This window comes from Cyrtonyx montezumae, unplaced genomic scaffold (genome assembly GCF_038088225.1).
Source record: "Cyrtonyx montezumae isolate F1298 unplaced genomic scaffold, pur_monq_1.0 scaffold_9, whole genome shotgun sequence".
Taxonomy (NCBI): Eukaryota; Metazoa; Chordata; class Aves; order Galliformes; family Odontophoridae; genus Cyrtonyx; species Cyrtonyx montezumae.
Window position 1 is genome coordinate 12,297,590 of NW_027072100.1, and position 20,733 is coordinate 12,318,322.

The window sequence follows — 20,733 nt, forward strand, 5'->3', positions numbered from 1 at the left end:
CCTTGCCATGGAGTTGTGTTTTCGGTCATTGATTTATTTATTTACGCGAAGAAATTCGGGCAGAACACACGCTTTGGGGGATTTGCGGCCACACCAGACGTGCCCCCTCTAACCCAAGCCGTTCCATGATTCTGTAGTGACGTTTAATTAACTGAACAAACCATGATTGCGGTGGGAATGTGTAAGTGGTGGTGATGGAGCTGCTCCTTTCACAGAAACAAATGACAGAGGCAAAACAGCTGCAAATACAAATCCACCCACCCCTTCTCAGAGTGAAAATACAGGTACACACTACCAAGAAAGGCCAGACTTTAAAAATTCAGATAAAACTTTAAAATAAATTAGTCAAGAAAAATACAGTCAGCACAGGGATAGGAGCAGTCTGCACGGAGGCTCACAGGGACCACAGCACTGCTGCTTCAGATCAGCAGGTCTGGGGACAAAGGGGGTGACATAACAATAACCGACACTGGAGAGAAGGTGGAGCATGGTGGAGGTACTGCGTGGGGCTGTGGGTGGTGATGGAGGTGTGGTCCCCAAAGCTGCGGGTGTGGGGAACCAGAGCTCTGCATCCATCTTCTGTCCGTGCTCAGATGGCAGCTGGAGCATTTCTGATTAACAGCCACGAGATGCAGTTTGTCCTGTAACGCATTCATTGTGTTTGTATATCAAACAGCTGCAAAGGTAATGTTCTTAGGAAACAATCTAAAACAGATGTGAGATTTGAGTCGAGTGCTCTGGGAACTGCTGCTGATAGTACACGTAGCAGTGTATCACAGCTTGCAGGATGGGGCACAGCTGAATGCAAAGAGAGGCTTTACATACTCAGTAAAAATAAAAAAAAAGGAAATATATTTTTGACTTGTGCAGAAATGAAACAAAACTAATTAAGAACAAAAATCAGGTGATAACATTTGCTCAAATACTCAGTAAAAATCCTTACCCCAAGAGGAAGAGGACAACATTTCTAGGGAAAGCCTGAACACCAAGGAAGGAGGTGCACATTTAATTCTACACACCCCTCCTGCATCTGCTCTTGTATGGGTTTTCACCTGCTAGAGGTGCAGCAGTACCCAAGGGAAACCACCTGGCAGGAGTGCTTGTGAGGACTGAGAGTTGACACCACTGGGCTCGTGCCCTTTAGCTGCCAAGGGAGTGACAAAAGAACTGTAACAACACAGAAATTCAAGTTTTGACCATTGTTCAAAGTAATAATAATAATTATAAAAAGCGGAGTCACTCTCGTTCTAACATTGCTCTGAACTGCTGTGTGTATTTATACAGCTCATCGTTTTTGTTCTGAAGTTCCCTCATTGCGTCGGCGTTTGGGTATTGTATTGCAGCAGTTTTGGTGGCGAGAGCCAGGTTCTTCAGGAGGCTGCAAAACCTGCTGCTGCTGTGGAGAACGTCGCTCCGAGCTTCCCTCTGCTGCGTTTCCTGGCAGAGAGAATCCACTATCTTCTGCCCCACCATAATGATCAATTTGCTGTGGGAAATGAAGACTTCAGGCGGCTGGTTGCTGCTCAGGCTGTTGTTAAACACAGCAATGGCTTTGTGAAGGGCGCCGAAGCACAGCCTGCACTGCTCTGGGACAACAATTTTCCTGGCAGAATCTTGCTGGCCTCGAATGGCATTCTTTTTTGTAGATGGCAGCACCTAAAAAGAGGATTAAAAAGAATGGATTCAGATTGGTGGCACACTATTTTTGTTCTTTGCTCTACAGCACTTTCTTCCATTCCTCCCATGGTTCCTTGCTTGCAGGGAGCTCTGTTAGTTAACAGATGCTGAGCTGCTCCAGCCCTAGCCCAGCACGGTAATTATTGCCATCATTTACTTTCCACAAAATACTGGGCTTCAAAATGGTATTTTCACTCACTTTTCTTTTCCCTGAAAAAAATGTCACTGAACACCATTTCGATAACAGATAGCACACAACATTCTGTACTTAAATATCATATCCTTTATGGAGCCAAGCTCTTGGATAGCAGAAAACATTTAGACTTGATTTTTAATGGTAATGACTTAATGAGGGGTATGAATAATTAAAACTAAGCAATAATGAGATTCAGTCCTTATTCTAGTGCATTACTTTGAAATATCACCTGTCACAGCTTTACCCCAAATGAGACAGAAAAGCAAAGAGATAAAGAACCATAGGACTTTAGAGTGGTTAATTACATTTAGGGAAATAAATCTTTTGCACAGCTTTACAGCTGTAGTTAAAAAAACACTAGTTGTGGGAAAAAACAAATACATCTCCATGTATGGATGTGTTCACCCAAACACAGGGATTATTTTGAATTTTAGCAAGCACAGAAAGGAAGGACTGGAACTCTCTGCATGTCATAGCTTTCAAAATCAGAAATACCTTTTGTTTTGAATCTGTACTCTTCTTTGATACTTCTTTACCAGAAATTATTTTCTGTGCCTGTTAAAATCAAAATGAAAGCAAAATTGAAGTGGTTTATATCAAATATTGAAACATAAATGTGCTTCTTGCTTATTTCAAGGCCAAATGCTTGCTGTACAGACATCACATTATGGACTATGTTGAGCTAAGAGTGAAATCAACATCAGTGAAACACAAATTTCCTAAATTCTAAGGAAATCCAGCATTCCTTTGCAAAGCCAATTTAGAGAATGAGCTTTTAGCAGTAATTCTAAGAAAAAAAAATCTACCAATTCTACTCCAAAAGTATTCTAGCAAATAAATTTAAAATTCAGAGTAAGAGTTTAATCAGTTATTACAACAATTCTACAGAATCATAATATATCCTAATGTAGAAAGTCAGTATGTCTTGCATCGTGATGTCAGAGTTAACAAGTAAAATGTATGGGCAAGGAGAGAACTACTAGCTTAAGAAGAAGAAAGCTGGCCTACAGCCAAAAATTGTCTCTCAAATGAGTTTAAAGGGGCAAGCTGCAGATCTTTCTCAGTGTTGGCTGACTGCGTGGACAAACTCTCTAATAACAGTTCTCTTATTTACTCATAGTTACTGATCATTGTACCTATGTCATCAACATTCTGGGTCCACATAAGGTCTGGAAAGTAAACAATAATGCAAACAATTTGGCATTGATATGAACATAAAACAGGGCAAATAACGTCTGAATGATCACGAATACAGATGATAGAATCCCACACTACTAACCTGTAGCTGAACATATTCACAGTCCTCAGTGACATTCTCTGTTGTCTCTTTACTGCCTTGACTTGTGTTGGGTTTATCAGGAGCATTTACTGGAAGTGATTCTATTTCTATTCCTCTTGGTGCCATGATTTGTTTTGGCACTTTATATCCTGGGCTCGCTCCTGATTGCTTCATTTCTTGCTCCTTCTCATTCTTTCTGAAGAGAAGCTTTCCATTGGCGATGATGATGGATACAAATCTCTTGAGATCATCTGGAATTGTGCGGGCTACCATAACAAAGCGATCGAGATCATCTGGGTTGCTGTTGGGTTTTTTGAGGACCAAAACCTCTAAAGACCAGTTGCAGTTGTTTAGAGCTTCTCTTGTTTCTGTTAAGATTTGGAATGAGTTCAAAAGAATTTCTAGTTGTTTTTTAATTCTGATCTGAAGATTATTATCAGTGAGGTAGGATGCATTTACTTTTAAGGCTCGAGCAAAAGCCAAGAATTCTCCAAGAGATACTTTTATGTGATCAATGGCCCTGTGGATTTCTTCGATGTTTTTCTCCAGGTGCTCTTGTAACCTCCATTTGCTGCTCACGAAGATCATTAAACTTGCAACTGAGCTAGATACACTGTGCTGCAATCCTGTCAGTGTCTCTATGGCTGCCTCGAGGTCAAGCTTAATTTCTTTGGCAGCCTTTTCTGATGATGACACAGAGGAAGACTCAGAAGAGTCTGAAGATGTAGAAAGAGGGCTGCTCCTGCTGTCCATGCCAGAAACAAATGATCTGTTGTGTTCTAGTTTGGTGTCTCTCGAGAGCTGTGGGGGAACATGGTATGCCTGGTTTCCAGAACTGTTGCTGTTTTTTTCCATCTCTTTCTTGGTCTGCAAAGCAGAGGGCAAACCTTTTGGAATATCATAGACATTCTCTCCAGAAATCTGATTCTCTGTATTTGGAGCCAGGAGACTTGGGGGTACGTCACAGCTACCATTCTGCTGCAAGAGGAGCACATCCTTTGAGGATGGAACGTCATAAAGAGGGACATCTGGAAATGTTAATTTCCGTTGTGTTGGTGGAATGTCATACAACTGAGGATTTACAACATTGGCTTCAGCATTTGTGGTTAGTGCCTTGTACCTGGCTGGGGGTATATCGTACAGCACCTGGTTCTCCATGGAATGGACAGAAGAGTTTTGTTTTAATCCTGTTTTTTCAGGTGATATTGGAATATCATAGATCCATTCTGACTTCCGAGGATTTGGCAAGGTATTGCAGTGGCCCCAGTACTTTTTCTGAGATTTCTTCTCTGAAGCATCAGTTTCTCTTTTGGGAGGGACATCATACAACTGCAACAGAGCACATAGGATTTATAAGCAGTGTATACCTTTTAAACAAGAAATTAGAAACAAAACCAAATTCTTAGTGCGCAGATGTACGCAGTAATATCAACAGAATGATGCCACAAAAAGCCTAGCCCATAATTTTAATTTCCTTTCTACAAACACATCCATGTCAAAGTTACCTTGGATCCTAATGCTGTCCAGGAAACTTGAAACATTTGACACTTGACTAATGAAGTGTTTCCTTTGAGGCATTTTCTCTGTTGTAAGTTTCAGATCAGCTCTTTCTCCAAGAATGGTCCTTCTCAAACAATCAGGAGGAGTTGGGAAGCCCAACCCACCCCCTCAGCACTGCCCCAAAGTCAGGTGTGCTGTACTCCTGAAGAGTGGGCTGCACACAGTGGGAAGTGTTTGTTTCTGTCTGCTTGGATACTGCTAACAATCAGACATTCACTAATGTGAGGTATTGAATTTGCTTTTTGCATTGTCACGAGGCAAGAGATTTTACTGCCTGCAGCCTAATACACAAACACGTTGGCTGTCTTAGTGGGTGCTCCGGCTGTGCAGGAGCCAGGTAGTATTTTTCTCTTTAGTGTGAAGCACAAAGTGCTGCACTGAAGATGTGCTGATGTTATCCCCATGATCCCTGCTTCCAAACATCCTCGGAGGTTCAGTACACATCTAACATCAGAGCAGTAATGGGAGATTGTTCTCTCATGACCAAAAAGTCTTACTTACGTTGCCCACTGCTGAGTCCTGGATAACAGCTTCAGCCTTCTCCGAGCTGGATGGGATGTTGTAGAGCTGCTGTTCTTCCTGGAAGCACTTGGGGGATCTGACCAGCACTGAGTTCTTTCGTGCTGCAGGTGGAGTGGCACCACTCTGGTCAAAGGAAAAAGAATCAGGTTTCCACCCACTTTAGAGCCCCCTGAATACTCCCTCCGTATTCAGAGACATTCAGGTCACATACTGCATAGCTCCTGGCTACTACAATCTAGATCAGGACTGTGGTAGTTAAACTGAAGATGCGTGTAAGAAACATAACCAGATTTAAGACACATCTCTTTGAATTTCTTACCAATTCAAAAGAGAACTACTTTGTTTTGAACTTCCCTAAAAATACATGGTTTTCTGCCAAATATTACAAAAAATAAAAATAAAAAATCCCAAACAACAAACAAGTAAGGGAATGCTAGAATCAAACCCTAATCCTTAAGCTCTATTCTGAGGTTCTTGGGGAGGGAGATGTGTTGGGGACCCAGTGGGAACTGAGGGGAGACATACCTGCATGAGTAAGGACTCCCGGCACTGCATGGACGGGACATCGTACACCTCACTGGTGATGTTTGGCACTGAAGCCCGGCATGCTCTCGGGAGAGTAAAGAGGTGCTTAGAGGGGAAGGAAAAACAAAACCATAATGAGAAAACCCCCCTGGGCAACAAGCACAGGACGTCTTCGAGGATGCTGTCACAGAGCCATCAGGTCAAGCCATGCTTCGCAGAATAGCAGCTGCAAAAGGACACGGGCTGAGATGTGTCACTCTGTAGTCGTGAAGCATTTCCTCATTTGGAAGAAATAAATGCAATTACCTTGATGTCCTATCCAGCTCCTTAAACAGAGTATATATGGGAATTACGTTATTTAGGCCAATTACAGACTAATTTTGTATGCATAAAATGTTTCAAGAGCTGAGATCAGATCTGTGGCACAAATAGTTAAGAGGCCAAGAGATGAGCGTTGGGAAAGGTCTTTCATCGACCTTGTAAACACTTACTTTCATTCACCCAACACATGGTTAGCCTGGGTCCCTGTGGTCGGTTTACAAATAGAGTACTGCGAACTTCTGACCATGGAAACACTGCTGGAGATGAGATATTTTAATTTGGAGTTCATGTTCTCCACCCTAGAAGAGCTGCAGCAAGCAAGTTAGGGGAAAGGCTGTAGAGCAATAGGGCTTCTGCTTCACAGCTGACATTTTCCAATGGATAAATCTTATTTGGCAGATGAAATGGAACATCACATCTTACTATCAATTAAAGAGGAAAAAAATTTAAAGTACTTTCAGTCCCAGTGATGCCTTGAGCACCGGGCAACAAGCAGTGATGATGTTTTTATACAGGGTGAAAGCATACTGGCTTTGCTTTATTGCTTTCAGCCATTTTCCTCAAAGACTCACAGTGGCTTTACTCAGCTGCTCAGGGAACAGCTGAGTGTGTTGGCATCTTTGCCAGTTGTCCCATAGGATCTATGCAGGGCAGTCCTGATTCTCCAATGCATCTGTGTGCAGTTGTTGTGGCAACAGCTGGGATGTTGTGCAAGAGCCAGCTCAGGAAAAGCTGAACTTTGAAGTAGTAAATGCAGGCTAGAATTTCTGTTTTTTCCTTCCCCCTTTCTCTGGTAAGCAAGTCACAGACTCACAAAATTACAGAGACAGGAGAAGCTGATGAGCTCTGATGTTGGGCCACTCACACACAAATGAAAAAATAGATGATGTTTTCAGGGCCTGGTCTGTTGGCACAACATGGAAAATTGCATTGATCTCACTTCAGTTTGCAAGTGCCTTGCCTTTTTTGTGGTTAGGAATGTGGAGAAAAAAGATCACAGCAAGTACACAAGGGTGTTTGGCAGCTATTGCCCAGCTTGAGCTTGCCATTATGGAAACAGTGCATGAGGTCTGGGTGTGCAGCTGAAGTGCTGAAAATACAGTTTTCAGTCACCAGAAATTCACCAAATGTGTCTGTTTTCCAGCACCTATTTGCTGCACAGGAGGAACCAGGTCCTCATTCTGCAGCACAGTGGGAGGAAAGCCGGCCAGCTGCGACCCATGGATCAAACGCTCATTAATTCAGAATGAAGGGCTATATGCTTTGGGGTTGAACTTCTTTCCTTTGGCAATTAACATTTTAAATGCGATTTTTCTACAAAGAATAAAGAGCTACCCAGGGCTGAAGAGCTCCTGGGACTGAACTAGATCTTTCATGTGCATTCCCCCCACACCTGCTCTGTTTATCATTTATTATAAAAGATTCTGCATTAATTTCATGCTGAAGAAAGCACAAGGTTTTGATGATGTAACACTCACAGTGACATTTAATCAAATCACACGTTTCCCACTGAGATATTTCACCTGAATGAGAGGAACAGGGAGAAAGAAAAGACCATGTCAGCATTTGAAACGAAGTCCTGCAAACTGGGTTTGTAATCCCACCCCACTGAGGGGACTGGTGACTCCTTTCATCCCACACACTCTGCACACTGTGTCCGGAGCAGCAGCAGAAGTGGACTAGGAGAGGATCTGGCTGAGGTCACACTCACAGTTGAACCTCCTGTGTGTCCCCTCCTATGTGCCCCCCAGCCACCGCTCTGATGGCAGCGCTCGGTCCCGTGATGCTCACACCGTACCTGCTGCGTGGAGCTCCGTGTCCTCTCGCTGAGCAGCTGTGCAGCCAGGGCTGGCACCTGGTAGACTCCCTGCACGGGAAGAGTGGCAGCCCGAGCCGGCGATGTCACCCAGCCCTCCATCTTCTCATAGGTAGAGGACGACGCGGTGGCTTTGGGCACGGAGGGCACCTGGTAGATGTTCTGCGGGGCCACGGGTGGTTCCAGGGCATCGCTGGGGGCAGCAGGAGGCGGCAGGGCCTGCGGGCCCGCCAGGAGCTGCAGGCGGTTGGCAGGAGCCAGACCTTGCCGCCCGTGCAGGGAGCACCTCCACCAGCCCTCGCTGCCGACGACGTGCTGCTCCAGCACCGTCAGGATGTCCCCTCTGCGGAAGGCCAGCTCGTCCGAGCACTCCGCCTTGTTGTCGTACAGAGCCTTCGCCAGCGCGTTCTGAGGGAGAGAACACAGCGCCCGCCATCACCTCAGCAGCAGAGCGAGGTGCTCACCTCCACCGCCATCTCCATTTAATGGCAAAACGCACGGGCTTGAACTCAAGAACATTTCTCAGAGCGGTGGATTCAGTGTCAAACGCCTCTAACATTTGTCTGCTCTGTTGTACGGAACTAATAACGCTGCTGTACATTTCTGCATCATTCTTCCTGCTGAGGCTCTTGGAAGTGTGGCTAGCATTCGTTGCCTGGACTTCACGAGCATCATGCTATGAAAAACTGGTGGTTTTCCCCACGGGCGTTCTGTGAATTGTTTGTCAGAAGTCAGAGGAAATGTGTCACCCAGCCAAAAATAAACCTCGTCCTCCCTGACTGCCACCTCATTTATCTGCGGGCTTCAGCTGCGCATTAACAATTGTTTCTTACTAGAAAAAGAAATGAACACATTACTTATTTACCCTTAAACACTTCTCTTCTACTTCAAGCCTTACAAAGGCAAACCCCGTGGCTGGAGGAGCTGGGGCCACAGCACTGAAGGCAGCAGCTGCAGCGTGCCCATCTCAGCCCTCTGTGAGGCTGGAGGGCTGAATCCCATTGCCTCACGGGATCCCAGGCCAACAGTGTGTGTCACTCAGCTTGGGCACAGTGACACCACGTGTGTTGGTGTTTCTGCTGGCCGGGACCTCAGCTTCATGTGAACACAACTGAAGCAGTGCCCTTATTGCTGTCTGTGACACAGACATCGCTGCGCTGATGCATTCAATATCTCTCAGCATCTTCAGCAGTGCTCTTACACCTCCTCTTTCTCTCTGTCTTTTTCTAAATATATATATACAGGAAGCCAGTGAAGAATAGAGTGGGCAGATCATAGAAAATCCATAGGAAAGCAAATATTCATACTTTCCAAGCTTCATCGCCACAGGGCTGCTCTACCTGCCTTTGCTGAGCATACATATAGTCTGGTAATCACGAGTGATAATGTTTTATTTTCAGAATATTGATCTTGGATATTTGCTTACTCCATGCAAGATGAAAGGATGAAAAGCAGCTGCAGCAGGTGGTCTTATTCACCTGCAGCATTTCTGCAAAGGGTACAGAGAACTGTAGCTGCAGTGCTTTTCCATACACCATTCACTTTCAGCTTAAAATGTGACTGCTTCCCACTGGATGTTCCATTGTTAGTTTCTTAGCAGGAAGTGCAAGTAATGTCCAAAGAGATAGCACCCAAATAGGAAACATGATGCCCTGTGTTTCTGTGCAGAGCATTTGCTGTAAAGCGACAGCTGCTTTGAAGCAGCAGCAAACCCATTTGTCAGCTCAGCTGATGAAAGTAGCCTGCTGTTAGCAGCACACACTTCTTCTGGAGAATGGCTGTGAACAATGGCCTTGTTATGGTACATGGACTTGTCCATCAGCAGCTGTCAGAGACAGACAACAACAGTCCCATTTGCCTTATGGCACGGTGTGATTAAAGCAGCCTTCTTGCCTTGGACATGGCAGCCTGCTTTCTCTTTGGGCAGCACCAAATGCTCCGAAGCACCTGCGCTGAAGTCAGACCCTCAGGAATCTCACCAGGGTGGACCTGCACTTCATGCATTGTTACAACTAAGTGGAAAGCCAAAACAAAAGCCAAAAGCCAAACCAACCAACCCCCCAAAATCCCAAACCCAAATGGATAACCAAACAAAACCTAATGAACAAAAGCCCCAACACCCCACCGAGCTTTTCCTGCTTTTAGTCAGTGACATTTCTAGAGCTCTCTTGGCATTTGCTCCTGTTTTGCTGAGCACTGAAAGAGAGTCTCTCTTGTAAGGCCCCCAAAGGGATGGGCACAGGAACAGAGGAACCATCCTCGTTGTGCAAACCAGCAGCTGAGGTAGAGAGCCTCATCCGCAGGAGAGCTGACCTTGGGAACAGAGCTCCTCCCTGCCACCCTGAATGACAAAACCTTCTTCCTAGCTCCAGCACAAGGAGGAGGAAACTTTGGGTCACAGTGTGGTTTTAAAGGGTGTTTAGGTGCCAACATTTCCCAAGCTAGCGTGCAAAAACCTTTAATTAACCGACACATGAAATTACAGAAGTCTAACTGCAAATTGCACTTGTTATCAAGACAACCTGCTGATTTTCACCAGGTCACAGTTTGACCTGCACATATCAGCAGCCTGTGCACACCTGGACCACCACCTCCGTTATGGGAATGACCCTCAGTGGTACTCAGCAACATCCAAATGTGACTGCAGCAGATGTTGGTGTGATCATTTACTCCAGCTGAGCCCATTGCTGCTGCTGCAGCAATCTTACCAGCAGGGAAAGACCGAATTTAAGGCCTTAGGGTGCCTGTATGACATTATTCAGCCCATTTGATGAAGGGCTGAGAAACACAGGAAAGCATTTTAATGAAAATTTTTTATCCTTTCTCCTTGAATCTTAGCTCTGAAGGAGTTTTATAAAGGGCAGAAATAGGTGAAAAAACAGATCACTCATTTGTAAGCACCGTACTACAGGAAGGTGTCATGCAAAACTCCTGAACTCAATCCTCTTGCTGCATCCTTATATCACACCCACAAGAACTAAAACAAGAAAACCAAACCACAAGACACACCACCACCAACTTCTATCCTCAAAGAGGTTCTTCTGTGCATTTTCAGCGCCCACAACCAGGCAGAAATTCGCAGCAACTCATTGCAAAATCAACACGAGCGCTGACACACCACTGAAATTATTTGTGAATGTCAGCTCCCATCTCTAAGAACACAGAAGGAACATTCTCACAACGTGTGGAAAAAATACAGGATCAAACAGGTCTGCCTTTATATCTTGATCTGCATTCTCTCTGCCCCTCTACTTGCAGGGTAACTCAGTCCCTGTATTCCTCGCTTCCTTCCTGGCAGCTCTGGTCACTGTCCTGGCCTCACAGCAGCAGGGCTGCTTCACAAGAGACCCACGCAGCATTTCTTTCACACATCGCTGCTACCAAAGGCAGCATGGAAACCGTGTAAGTTCTGTTGGCTTTCAGGAGCACCAGCTATAGCTCCTCTGAGTATGAGCTCAGGATAACAAAGTCTCTGTTGAAGATCAGCCTGATATCAGTGAGACAAAACGCAACAAACTCACAGCAACGCCTAACGTCACAGCCACCGATGGATTTACGTTGTGGGAAATACATACAAGAAGGCTTTGAACCAGCTCATTTTGGTACTGGCACGTGCTGCAGTTCTGTCAGCAAAGAGGTTTTTATGGGTTGGCTGCTTTTCCCATCTGTGGAACGAGGTTACCCGCAGAGCAGCTCTGGCTCCCCTGAGCAGGCTGTGTGCTGGATGTCATGCCCCAGCTCTGCTTTCAGCTGCCCAGGACATATGTAAAGAATCACTGTGGCAGCCCCTTCCCGTCCTGTAAGCAGAAGCATCCCTGACCTTCCATTAACCATAAACAAGCTCTGCATTCCCAGGGTCGCAGAGACCTTCTGGGATGCTTTGGTGGGAGGAAGCTGTGCTTTGGGGCCACTGGGATCGGCTTGTTTCCTTTATTACCAGAGGAGCGGAAGCGCTCTGTCTGAAACCATCATGTGCAGAATGCCATCTCAGGGCGACTGTGCATCACTCCTTGCTTTTCTATGTCATCTCATGAATGTGTCCTTACAACGACCAACATGTAATGAGCACTAAAGCGACGCAGATGAGATCAAAGTGTTTTCCTTTGACATTTGTTGCTTTTTTTTTCCCCAGTCAGCCCATCAGCAGCCCTATAAAACTATCCTGAGATGAAGCACATTTCCAAGGGTGGTTCATCACTCCATGGGAAAGCAGACATTGCTGTTACCCCCTCCCTCTGCTCACTTAGTGAGGCAATGACAGAGCACAGACCTGCAGGGCAGGGGCTGCATCCTCAGCAGCCTATTTCTGTGATGCTGTTCTCCCAATAGGGGCATCTGTGACCTCATCACCATAAAGTTAATCACTCACAGCCAACCATACCAAGCAGCTTTACGCCGTAAGGCCTCTGGAAACAAGGGTTCAATGAAGTTAGGTGTGAACAAATGTTCTTGTGTATCCTCTCCTGCTGAATTTTAGGCCAGTTGACCTAATGCAAGGCTCTAATTCTCCCTTTGTACGTCTTTATAGTTGGTGCCTTAACCAGCACTGCTCCCAACACAAAAAAGCCACAAAACACCAAAGTCCCCATGACCTCAGCACACTATAAAACATTTACTGTGACTGAGCAGCACCGATCCCTTTCTTACCCCACAACCCATATTCAGTACTACGCAGCAGACTTACCTCCGCCATAAAATATATGGGAATGCTGCTAGAAAATCCCTCACGATCACAAAACGACGGCTCGAGCAGTGTCCCGGCAAGTCTGTTGCTGTGCTGGCTGCATTCCCTTCCCCCCCAGCTTGGGTTTGGAGGCTCCAGCTCTGCTGTGCACTGCTTTCCCATGGTCCTAAAGGGCTCTGCTACCAGTGAATGTTCTTCAATTAAATCAACACAAGCACCTTTTCACCTCCTGTCTCAATTTTTTCTCTTTTTTGTGACGTTTCTAAACCTCTTAGCATATTAGTTATATTTTGCCACAACATTTATTTCCACAATGCACAAAGCAGCAAAAAGCTGCTTAGCAGTGACTGTTCAGGGCAGGGCATGGGCAGAAGTCCCTATGGGAGCAGCTGCCAATCAGCAACTGCAAAGGGACGGACACCCACGAGCAGTGACTGCTGCCTATTCTCCCCACGGGTGCACAAGCAGCCAGCCCACCACCCCGCAGCCCCAAACCTTGCAGCAGAGCCTCTACTGATGCTGTGAGCGTGGCAGAAGCCCAGGGGAGGCTGCTCTCTCTGATTCATAATGAATCAGCAGCAGCACCGCAGCTTCCAGCCACTCCAGCTTCCTCCACCTCCCTCATTGCTGTTGTCTGCTCAAAAATGTTTCTACGATTACTAGTTAAGATAAGATTTTGGACAAGATTTCAAATGAAAATCTAAATGTTCTCCAGGAAACGAAGGACACACACTCCCACCTGCACTGTGCTGTTGTTAACTGTGGTGACCGCAGGTCCTGCGTGGAGCCCCAGCTGCCAGAGCTCAGCTGTGATGCTGTGCACAGCCCTTAGCACAAAACAAGCTCTGACCCCGTGTCTGCTTGCACGCTGGGACAAAACACAGACACACATCTACGAATCGGGTTTCATTCATCCAAATATCCCACCGCTATTTCAGAGCAGAGTAGTGTTTCCTAAAAGCAAACAGTGCCACCACTCCTTTCTGCTCTGGAGCTTCAGTTGTCTTTGCAGAAGCAGTGCAGGACGAGGTCAGCCCCCATCCTAGAGAGTGCTCAGCCTGCGTTCTGCTGACATTGCTTCAGCAGAGTGACTCAAGCTGTTAAGGCATTTCCGTTACCTGTACCCTCGTGATCAGCATCAAATCGCCATAAAAAGTGCTGCATCCTCTTTCTCATGAAGTAAAACTCAATTTTAGTTCTTTATGTTAACTATTTCCAAGAAAACAAGGAGGACAAAGGGCATCCCCACAGCCCTCTAACGCCTACTCTTGTAACCTTTCAGCAAGGCACTTTCCTGCCCAATGCTGATGGTACAGATCCCCACTCTTATTGGCCTTACCACTTCCCACTAAGGCATTTCTTCAGCTGAACTCATGGAACCATAAAATGGTTGGGTTAGAAGGGACCTCAAAGGTCATTTGGTTCCAACCCCCTGCCCCGAGCAGGACTGCCAGCCATGCACCAGGTAACTCGTATCACATCTCAAGAGTTAAGACTGATAGTAACCAGCAAACAGGAGCAGCAGCACACCCTGAGAAATGGCTCTGGCAGATGCAGGTCTTAGACAAACACGCTGCCACTGATAAAACGTGCAGCTAAATTAAATGCACCAGAAATACAATAATCCAGTACTTACGTTGACCTTCATTTTGGTGCCTCTGCTACTCCATCCCCTAAGCAGGGCTGAGATCCCCAGCCTGGCTGAGCCCAGGAGCAGCTCCACTCCCTCTGCACCCACCGGGAGCCCCGAGCACTGTGCTGTTGGGAGCAGAGGGAGCTAATTACGTAGCACAATTATCTGAGCCGTGCTATTGGCCTGCAGCTGCTGCTGTAATGGGGCCTGGCACAGGGCAGGCAGATGTCCCTCATCCCCTGGGAAATGCCTTTCTGTCTTACAGCTGAATCTCAGCGGCCAATGGGGGCAGTGGGGATGAACTAGGAATGGATTTATTCCATTTTATGGTGTTTTTGTAGGATCGTTTTTTTTTCTTTTGTACTTAACGTCTCAGTCTGCTTTGCAATTTTCACATTTGAATCTCTCAGAGTCTGAGCGGATCTCCTCTGCAATCAGGCAAATAATCTTCAGAATAAGCTGCAAAACAATCCCACTCTTTAGAGGCAGAAAAGCCAAGGAGCAAAGCTAATTATTAACTGTGGGTGAAAGGGTGTGCTTCTTTAATTATTAAAAGCTGTTTAATGCTATGAAACAGGAGTGTTATTTAGAACCATCCACCACTGCTGTTTGCTCAGTCTAACGTGCAGGTTTCACTGCTGTGGACTCATTCATATCATGTGGGTTTTCATGCTTTTGCTTTTCTTTGGCTGCTGTGTTCTTCCTCTTTCTGCAGCAGCTCCAAGATAAAATTAGCTGCTCCTGCAGCCACAATCACTTCTCTAGAATAGCCACGCATCTCAAATAGAAAAAGTTGAATTGAAAATGCTTTATCAACAAAATCTCCACCTCTGGATGGAGCTTGGAACAGAGAAGCAGCAGCAGTTGTCCCAGTGAGAGAGGATCCTGGCACAAAGTAACTCATCTGTGCCTCCTCTGAACACTGTGCAGGAGATAAAGAGCAGCTGCTCACGTACTGCCTCGGGGTTTGTAAGGCGCTCCCAGAAATACACAGAGCAGTGCCACAGCTCATGGCCACAAAACTGCACTCAGCAGAATGGAGTGTTGGCTGGAGCTGATCCCAGGTGGGTCCCCGCGATGTCAGCGGGGCCATGGGTGACCCCAATGCGGCCCCAGGGCAGCAGACAGAGCCCAGCAGTGCTCCCAGGTTTGAAATGGGGACACGGGGCTGTGGGCAATCACATTCCTGAGTGGTGGAGCCCCCAGAAACCCACCTCCATGCACTTGGTTGTGGATGACACAGGAAGATATAAGCCGAGAGTTTGAGGTGGAGAGGCAGATTTCAGATGAACTTCATGTGTCCTTAAGAAATGACTCTGTTTTTCTTTCAGCAAAAACACAGACAACGTTGTCAAGCAGTAAGGGAGCTATTTCCCAAGCACAGCCTACCCCGCTGACCGTGTTTCACATTGCACCAAGATGTGCAACATTTCCTGTGCAGACGATGGGGCAGATGCAACAAGAGAGAAATCCCACATTTCTCTGGGTGTGATCCTACCAGGAATCCATCTTCTGAAATGGTTTTCCACGTGAAGGTGGAAGAGCCAGGGCACAGCCCGAGCACAGAGCGCTGCCAGGCAGAGGAACACTATGGCTGGTGCTTCAGCAAGTCCAGAGAGTGAGAAGAACACCATTTCCACAAGCAGTATGGCATTCAGATATTATAATGAACATCGCTGCCTGATGCCCCCTTCTAAATGATATAGCAGAAAGAAATCTGACTTTTTCTAGTTACCTCCCCTGGATTTGGCTGGGTATGCTGTGGATGTGTCCAAGGACATGGAGCAGTGCTGGAAATCAGCTTGCTGCCATCACATTGCTTCAGCCAGCAGCAGGCCAGGTAGGAAACCTCGACATAGCACACCCAGAAATAAACACTTGGAATAGATGGCATGCAGCAGTGTCTGGTGACTTCACATGAGAAATTGTTCTGCCACCATTGCAACCGTGGAAATGCTGAGTGCAGCCACGGCTCCCCGAGATGCTCACTCACTTCTTTCCCCTGCTACACTCCGTACCAAATTGCCAGGCAGCAGTTTAATCGCAGCCAACATTGGTCAGTCAACCCCAGATGATGTTCCCATTCTCTTACACTGCTCGTTAGGCTTGCACACAGACAGGCAATCCTAGCACCCAATAAGGAATTAAGACTTCAGCACTCTGACCCTCACAGCAGCAAGCCCTTCCATCGATGTCTATTGAAAACACATTAGGACAGCGTGAACACACAAGGACACGTGGAAACCCTACAGATTGTTTTCAGCCTTTTAAAAGAAACAAAGGAGCACATGAAGTCTTTTTCTGTTTTGCTGTAACATCGGGAAATTATCTGCAATAGGACATCTGGAGTGCCCTGTACGTCTCTGACCACATGCTCTGAATGTTATCACAGAGCAGCAAAGCAGGGGAACCTCGAGGTTGTGCATCTATTGTTTCACAAGTGTGTTTATTCTCAGTCATTACGGGGAACCTCGCTTCGTTTGGAGCTCTCCCTGTGACATTTTTCCCCGTTCATGGTTTTGTCACACAACGAAAAGCACAGACACCGTACAACGCATCCCAACACGCTTCTGCCCAGGGTGAGAGCATCAAACTCTTCAACATCACCGAGCCTGATGCTGAGACCAAACATCAAATCCTGCACTAGAACGTGGTGTTTTACTTCTGTGCCACGCTCCAACGACCCAAAGCAACGTACCTTCACAGTTCGGCTGCCTCTCATGCTCGTGCCCGCGCTGTCACCCCTCAGCAGCACTCGGAGCTGTGCTCCAGAGCCGTGGCTCTGCCTGGCAGCCCTGCCCTCACTGCACTCCGCAAGGCATGCAGGCGATCCCCGTGAAGCACGGCTTCTGTGACAGCAGATAAGATGTAAAAGAAAAGAAAACAAAGCAGGAAAACCCTACGAGCATCAAGGAGAGAAAGTCTGTCTGCAAGCGGAATTTTCCTTGAGCTGTCACCAGCTTGCTGCAATTAACCACAGCCAGAAGTGTCACCCTCCTCTGCTGCATGTTCCCGTATTTCTTTGTTTAGAAGTGTAACGAACACAAGAACACTGCACGCCACAAGAGGCTGCACAGCACTTGATAGAAGCAAGGCTGCCACAATCGTACCAGCCCAGCATTTCTAAGCCAACATTTTCACGCTGCCCAAGGCTGGCTCGGTATTTAAAGCACCGTTTTAATTTTTTGTTTATACATAAAAGTGGCTTTGAGAAAACCTTAAGCATTACCATACGCACTGGAGGGTGAATTCTACACGGATGACTCCTCCTCACGGCCCGAGCCTGGTGCCTTCACACAGCATCCTGCCCCGTGCTGGGTGGAGGGCAGCGGTTCTGCAGCAGCGCTGGGTTTGTTCCAGCCACGCACACAACCTCCCACCCCGAGCTACAGCTTTGTCACCCGGTTTTCCTGGAATCCACGGGGTACCTCTAGCAGTAAGATGGTGTCAGGAGAAACGCCTGTCCCAGACCAGCACCCCTCTTTTGAGTGGGAAGCAGCAGCAAACCAGCAGAACTCCAGCAGCATCCCTTTGGGAGCAGCCCCCCAGGGCCCTGCGCACAGCACTGATTGCCAAGCGAGCACCCCAAGCAGGGCTGCAGCCCCAGAGGTACAGACACACAGCTGCCATCCGTCTCCAAAGGTTTCAGGTGGGCAGTGGTGTGACCTCAGCACACGTCTGTGACAGACAGAAGGGTCAGGAGGGGCAATCTGCCACGTGGATCCAGTGATCCTCAGCAGCAGATGGAGGCTCTCAGGAGATATCCTGCACTGGGTTTGAGCAGAGGAGCACAACGGGACACAGACACCGAGAGGTACAGATGAGACCTTGAATGCACCACAGAGTGTACCTCTGTCAAATGAAGGACTGCCAAAACTGCAGAGTAAGAGACAAAACTGCCATTCATCAGATCAGCCAACAGTGTATCCCCAGCAGAGTTCACCTGCCTAAGGGAAGATCCCTTCTCCTTGGAAGGACTGCAGGTCACTGCTGCCTCGTTGGCAAGGGCAGCTCACCATCTCAGGCAAGAACTCTGGTTTTCAAGAGCTTGTTTACACATTTGCTTCCTCTTTCAGGCAAAATAAGAGCTGCCTTTGAACTCTGAGGAACCAAACACATAAAATAAAGTTTGCTTGTCTCAAGTAAGATGCTGGAAGGTTCTACCAAGAGCATCTGAAAACCAGAGGTAGAGTAAGCTAATTACTGTACCGGTAATGTGTTCTTCACCTGGAGCAGGCGAGCATCCACGTGCCACAGCTTGGCTCTCAGAGAGCACCAGCAGCACTCATGGTACCACAGCAGCTTTCCAAAGTGCCCACGTCCCCTCCCACAATATCTCGTGCTACCCCCATGGATGTGCACTGAGCTCTCATGGAGAAAACAGAGGAGTACACGTGGCTGAAAGAGTCAGTAACAGATGCTTTCTCCACTCAGACAAGTTTGCTGAGCTCACCATTTGTCACGAAGGGCAGATCAGCAGCAAGGATGCACCCCACACCCATCATATTAAGCAAGGCTCACACTGCTGGGTTAACACTGGTGTGAACGTACCAAGGAAAAGCAGTTTCAAAACAGGTCCCCACAAGGGGGAAGGCAGCTGCAAAGCTGGGATGTCATCTTTGTTCCCCCTGCTGAAGGCAGAGCTGTTCTGACACCCAAAGAACTGACTACACTCAGCAGTGCTGAGCACAGCAAAAACACAAAGTACTCTCCTAACACTCCAGGGTAGGTAAAGCACTAGAAATTTCTCCCTTTACAAAGCTCACTCTAAGACCACCCCAACTACTGCTATCTGTCCCGACCTTCTTGCCAGTTTCCTCACTGACTTGGATCTTTTGGCTCAGGATGAAGACCCAGTCTTCACTACCCTGTTCTCTGCTCTCCCCAAAGTCAAGATTGATTCAGGCTGTGAGCCTTGTTACTTCATTATATCCTGCACTGATCATCTGAAATAAAAAAGCAAAAAAAAACCCAAACATTTTTACTTCAGGTAGAAGATGTCTTACTCAGCCTAAAGCAAATGGTTCTGCCTTTTCTTTATGTGTTGTTGTGCTAAATCCAAGCTGCTCTCTGAGCCACTTCGCTCAAATAGCTCTTGCACTTTTCAAACAATCTGCCCACATAATGAAGCCAAGTAACGAGCTTGGTAAATAACTTATTTTTACAGTGCAAGGCCATATTGTAAATACCTACAGAAATCAAACTCATCAATACGAACACCCTGCAGCCAAATGCCGCTTGGTTTTCTCTGCAACAACCATCACATCTGAGGACCCCTTAGACAAAAACAGAGCAGCTCATTTCAGGGTGTTGTCTCTTGAACACATTACATCTCTATTTCTGTGTTTCAAGACAAAAGAAAAACAAGCAAAACCAACCCTGCATGGAATTAAGGAAGCCTGAAGTGAAAGCTACAACGCTGCTAATGTAACTTCAGCAGTGGGTTAATATACAGGATGCTGTTTTAAAACAGAAGATCCCAAAGCCTGTAGCAAATGAGGTCCTTCTAGACAGCTGTGTTACCAGGACCGGAACACCCCAGGTTAATAATGATCACTGCTCTCAGTTCAGCTGGCTGGCTCTTGTACCAGAGGGCTGCTCTGCTGAGCAAGTACAGGCTGAGTTAACCATGCCATGACTTCCCATCTCCCTCCCACCAAGCTCTGGTTCTCCTTGTTCCCTCACCAGCACAGCCAGCAGAACCCACTATCTCATGCCTCCCCTGTATCTAAAGCTTTAGACACCTGAAGCAGAGAAGGAGAGGACTGTTAAGTTTAAGCCATTTGTTCTGCACTGCTGCTGAAGAATATTCAATTTCTCCCCCTTTAAAGGAGGAAAAAGAGACAACAAAAACTAAACATTCAACACTGCAAGTCTACAAACACCTGATTCAAACTGTAACACATCCCCAATCCTTTCCTTCCAATTCCTACCTTCCACACAGCAAACTAATACATCTCCTTCTTTGTATATTAAATATTTTTTTAAAAGAATCTTTATTTATATACAGACAAAACCTGCAACCTTTTCAGCCCCTAACAAGACACTTAGTGGCAAGGGAAAGTTCACTCAACAGTAACAAACAATTACACATGGAATGAAAGCAGGCACTGAGCTTACGCCTCAGGGAAACATTCCCCAATGTGAATCTGAAAAGCACCATTATCACAGTGCTGCACACAACACCCAAATGAACACATCAACCTGCAGAGACCAGATTATAAACCTCATCTGTGAGAACACAGTGAACCTTCAAACATAGAGAAGTTTTAACCATGGATTTCTTGCTGATCTGTACCTCTGCTGAATACAGGAGGTCAGGGAAGCTCAGGCTGTCTGACACAGCAGGAAGATGAAACAATGAGGCTGTGCTCTTAAATTCAAAGAAGCAATTCAAATGCTGTGTAAGACAGGATGAGAACTTTAAATGAAGCAAATTTACATTTCTGACATATATATGAAGAAAATGAATACGACAAGTTTTTCTGAGGGGTCACTAAAGGGTCCCTCCTCAGGTTAT

General features: G+C 46.5%; 1 protein-coding gene across 4 annotated transcripts; it reads right to left on the reverse strand.

Moving 5' to 3' along the window:
- Positions 1-923: 923 nt before the first annotated feature.
- Positions 924-16,968, reverse strand: CASS4 (Cas scaffold protein family member 4). Of its 4 annotated transcripts, none has more exons than XM_065754253.1 (7): positions 16,912-16,968; positions 7,879-8,304; positions 5,760-5,864; positions 5,214-5,357; positions 3,153-4,481; positions 2,369-2,428; positions 924-1,656 (listed from the first exon to the last, which is right to left on the reverse strand). In XM_065754253.1, the coding sequence occupies exons 1-7, from the start codon at positions 16,933-16,935 to the stop codon at positions 1,237-1,239; spliced, it is 2,508 nt and encodes an 835-aa protein (XP_065610325.1). In that variant the 5' UTR covers positions 16,936-16,968; the 3' UTR covers positions 924-1,236. The 4 variants fall into 4 exon arrangements, with proteins under 4 accessions (XP_065610325.1, XP_065610326.1, XP_065610327.1 ...); XM_065754254.1 differs by lacking the exon at positions 16,912-16,968 and adding an exon at positions 14,217-14,336; XM_065754255.1 differs by lacking the exon at positions 2,369-2,428.
- Between the last annotated feature and the right edge of the window lie 3,765 nt (positions 16,969-20,733).